Source organism: Rhincodon typus, chromosome 2 (assembly GCF_021869965.1).
Source record: "Rhincodon typus isolate 14 chromosome 2, sRhiTyp1.1, whole genome shotgun sequence".
Classification (NCBI taxonomy): domain Eukaryota; kingdom Metazoa; phylum Chordata; class Chondrichthyes; order Orectolobiformes; family Rhincodontidae; genus Rhincodon; species Rhincodon typus.
Genome location: NC_063333.1, coordinates 138,220,771 through 138,224,998, shown reverse-complemented (window position 1 = coordinate 138,224,998; position 4,228 = coordinate 138,220,771). Strand labels below are relative to the sequence as shown.

Here is a 4,228-nt window from a genome sequence, read left to right as displayed (position 1 = left end):
TGCACCTTCAGGAGAATTAGAATATTAACAATATCTGATTCACAGAGCTCAAACAACCAGGTACATTGGCATTGTAGTCAATACTTATCTGTCAGTGCTAAATGGAATTGAAAAAAAAATCAGTTTGTTGATGCACTGTGCAGAGAGTGACCAAGGAAACAAGCAAACTTTAATGTTCAATCCACCTTGCATTGTGAGACTATTTACTTTTTTTTCTACTATTTATTGCTGGGAACTAACCCTAATCCATCCCTAATTGCATTAGATAAGTTGGTGAGCCATCTTCATAAACTGCTGAATTACTTACAGTGCTTCTGCACAGGCTTGATACAATGAAGTGGCTTGCTGGGCCATTTCAGAGAGTTACAGTGAGTCAACCACATTGTTGTGGATGTGGAGTCAAATGTTGCCAGACTGGGTAAGAAGAATATTAGCAAACCAGGTGGGTTTCTATTACAATCCAACAATTTCATCAGCTTTATTCCAGACTGATTAATTTAATTTGAATTCCTCTGATTTTCATAGTAGGGTTAGGACACATTAGGCCAGACCCAAGGATCACCAGCCCATCACATCACAACTATGCTACATTTCCTTTGTGAGTAAGTGGCCAATATGTCACAATCAAGTTCTTCTACCAGGTCAAGTTAATACTTAATTATTAGTAACACTTGATGGGTTCACCATACGCTACAGGAAACATGAAGACACTTTGACACAAATTGATGCTGAAAATGTGAATTTAGACTCTCTTGAAATTAGAGAGGCTTGGAAATTGTAAAACTGTCATAGCCCCTTAAAGCAATAGGATTAGAAGCAAACTAATACAAACAGACATAAAGAAATGAATAGGGCAAATACTTGTCAACAGACATTTGAATTTTCACCAGAATTGGCCCTGGATCTCAATGTAATAATAATGCTGAAACAGTTTAGCACTCATTGTACAGAGCAAGACTGAAGCAATACCTAAGGCCTACATTTATTCAGTTAGATGTGAAATCTAGAAGGTGCTTGCCAGATTATTGACTCCTCCACAGGGCAGTTCACATTTGTACACTGAGTATTGAAATCATCGTAATGATATGGACTTCCCACTAAAAGTATCTAAGAGTGCATTCAGGGATAAATGAGTTATCAGCAGTATAATTGACCATTTTTGCTGAACAGCTTCTCTGATCTTGAAAAAAGTTCACTATCTCAGAAGAACATCAAAATTGTGGATTTTTTTACAGTTTGTTTCATTTACCTTGCTCCCTTAATCCTATCTGTATTTAAATCCAAATTAAGTTTCCTGCTTTGTACTCTGTGTGTCTGAGTGATGATTTGTCAGTTTGATTAGTTGAAGAGCATCACAACTTATGGAATTTCTGAAGAAGGGTCCAGACCCGAAACATGAGCTTTCCTGCTCCTCTGATGCTGCTTGGCCTGCTGTGTTCATCCAGTTCTACATCTTTTTATCTCAGATTCTCCAGCATTGACAGTTCCTGCTATCTCTGACACCTTATGGATGGCCTGGATCCACTCTGGATCACATGCCTGGCGACAGGAAGACTCCAATTTAAAGCTGATCTTAGGTTTTGTGGGGTACATGTTTGTAAGGTGAATGACAAGCCCTATTCCTTTGCAACTGACTACATAGAGTCATACAGCATTGAAACAGACCCTCCAATCCAAACAATCCACGCCGACCATGTTGCCAAATTAAACTAGTCCCACTTGGTCCATCCAAACATTTCTTATTCATGTACTTATCTAAATGTCTTCTAAATGTTGTAACTGTACCTGCATCCACCACTTCCTCTGGAAGTTCATTCCACACACGAACCACTCTCCGTGTAAGAAAGTTGCCCCCATGTCCTTTTTAAATCTTTCTCCTCTCACGTTAAAAATATACCCCCAGTGTCGAAATTCCCCCACCCTAGGAAAAAGACACATGTCATTCACCTTAACTATGCCCCTCATGATTTTATAAACCTCTATAAGATCATCCCTCAACCTCATACGCTGCAGTGAAAAAGTCCCAGCCAATCCAGCCTCTCCCAATAACTCAACCCTTCCATTCCCTGCTGATCTTGGCCAATGTCAATGGAGCCTAGAAAAAAACTCAAGAAGGTTCAGTTTTGGCACAGTGACATGTTGCATACCCATTCCCATAACTCGTAATTTCAAGTTGTCTATTGTTGCTATCTGTAGGATTCTAAAGGTTATTAATGCATGTAAGGAATCTATTCAAGGATTTTTTTTGTTCTCTGGACTGTGTATTGATCTGATGCCCAAAAATATTGATTAGCACTAAAACAATGCTTATTTGATTACTGCGTACATAGAGTCTACTGGCTCAGTGTTTAGGGAGAACATATCCTGGAGAAATATTGAAAATCAGTAAAGTTCAAAACTTTTACATTGGGAGACCGACACTCCCTCTTTTACTGGGAATCTCCCGGAGAACTGGATTGATTTAACAACATGTTCAAGAGGAATTCAGCAGCCCCACCGACGATGTAAGTGAGCAAAGTTTTTCGATGAGTCATGTGTGCTGGGTAATTTGTCTTTTTTGCTTTTAGGTGGAAAACACAGGATAAAAATCAATAATCCCCGAGGGCGTGAGCTCAAATTACCCTCGTTCAAGCAGTACCTTGCACAGCTGTCAATAAAGAGTGAAACTTATAAGAAAACCAAAATTGAGCGCAAATACCTACTGCCAGTCACACTTTGCACCAAATCTATATTATTTTATCCTTGATTCCAAACACCCTGCCTTCCATAATCATCAATGTTTCAAAAATACTTTTAAATGAGATATAATTATCTTATATAAGAGTTCCAAAAATTATTATTCCGTGATGTAGAACTCCTACCGAGCCCAATCTGCAACGCTGCAGGAGGGTTCTTAAAGTGTTTAATGACTGGACTTTTATTTTCGGTTGCACAAGGGAAATTTTACAATTGATTCAGGAAGCATGGGACATGAGTTAAACAAGGAACGGGGGAGTGGTGGGATTGGGAACTCACTGGTTGTGGAGGGGAAAAGCGCCCGGGAGAGGAGAGTTGGGGGGGGGGTGGTTGAAACCAGAGGGACAGTACAGCTTTAAACCAGGTTTCGGTGTGATTCAGAGCTAGGTAAGGTATTGGCGAATGCTGACTCAGTGAGGGGCAGGGTCTGAGTTTGACAGAGAAGCCGGGTAAACGAGCAGAGGAAGGAAATCATTTCTCTTTCTTTTTTCCTAAAAAAAATCATTTAATTCTGAGGTGGTTCTTTGCTGCAGGGTTTGGGAAAGATGGCGTTTTGGAGCGGGCAGGTGTGGTTACCTGTGCGAAGTCTGTAAGGAGGAGGAGGAGGAGGTGGTGGAAGGCGAGGACTCCAGTTATCTTCCGGGGGAGAAAAAAAGCAGCCTCGATCCCCCTGTCTCTGTGTGCCCTGTCACTGGCTAGGACACGCTGATCCAGTCTAGTTCAAAGCTGCCCGGGTGTGTGTCTGAGTGTAGCTCACTCATTCCTGTACTGCCTGGATTTCCCCCTTCTCTCTCTCTCTCTCTGTTCCAACTGGCAAAAGCGAAAAAAAACCTTTTTTGTTAACATCTACCCAGCTGCAACTGGGGACAAAAATTCCAGCGACCCTTTTTAATCCCCTTTCCAAAGGTGTTTGTGTTTCGTCCCAATGGAATAATTCTGGAACTCACGTCCTGCTTCTGATTTAGGTGAAGGGTGTTTCTTTTTTAAAATTTAATGGCTGTGGAAAGGGATGAACAGCAGCAACAAGCCCCCGGAGGTAAACTCCCAGCTCCCCGGTGCCGGGATGTGGATGGGACGGTGTTGCCTCTCCTGGGGGGTCTGGCTAGGTACCAGAAGAAGATCCTGCTGCTGACCTGGATCCCTGCTGTCCTGATCGGCCTGAGCCGAAGCTCCGACTGCTTCTTCACCGCCGAGCCTCAGATCGTGTGCTGGACTAACCGGAGCAGCAGCCGCCCGCTCGCAGCCGCCGATGTTCATATCGCTCACGCCCAGGTAGCGGCTAACCAGAGCGGCGGGGCCGCGGGAGGCAGCGGGGGACGGGCGGCGGCGGGCACTAACAGCACGGATCCCCACTCCTCCGCCTCCAGCAGCGGCAGCGGCAGCGGCAGCGGCACCAGCCTTCCCGGGGAATGTCAGTGCAAACCGTGGGAATACAGGATACACGCCGCCCTCACTCAGAACATAGTCACCAAGGTAAGGGGGGGGGGTGGGG

General features: G+C 43.8%; 1 protein-coding gene across 2 annotated transcripts in view; it reads left to right on the top strand.

Annotated features, from left to right (window-relative positions):
- The first annotated feature begins 3,030 nt into the window (after positions 1-3,030).
- LOC109916022 (solute carrier family 22 member 23) overlaps positions 3,031-4,228 on the top strand; it is a 95,105-nt gene continuing 93,907 nt past the window's right edge. The window contains exon 1 of one of the 2 annotated variants that reach the window (XM_048614052.1): positions 3,031-4,209. In XM_048614052.1, the coding sequence (XP_048470009.1) occupies positions 3,730-4,209 (480 nt within the window). In that variant the 5' untranslated portion in view covers positions 3,031-3,729. The remainder of the gene's footprint in view (positions 4,210-4,228) is intronic. The other variant, XM_048614054.1, reaches the window with a different exon arrangement.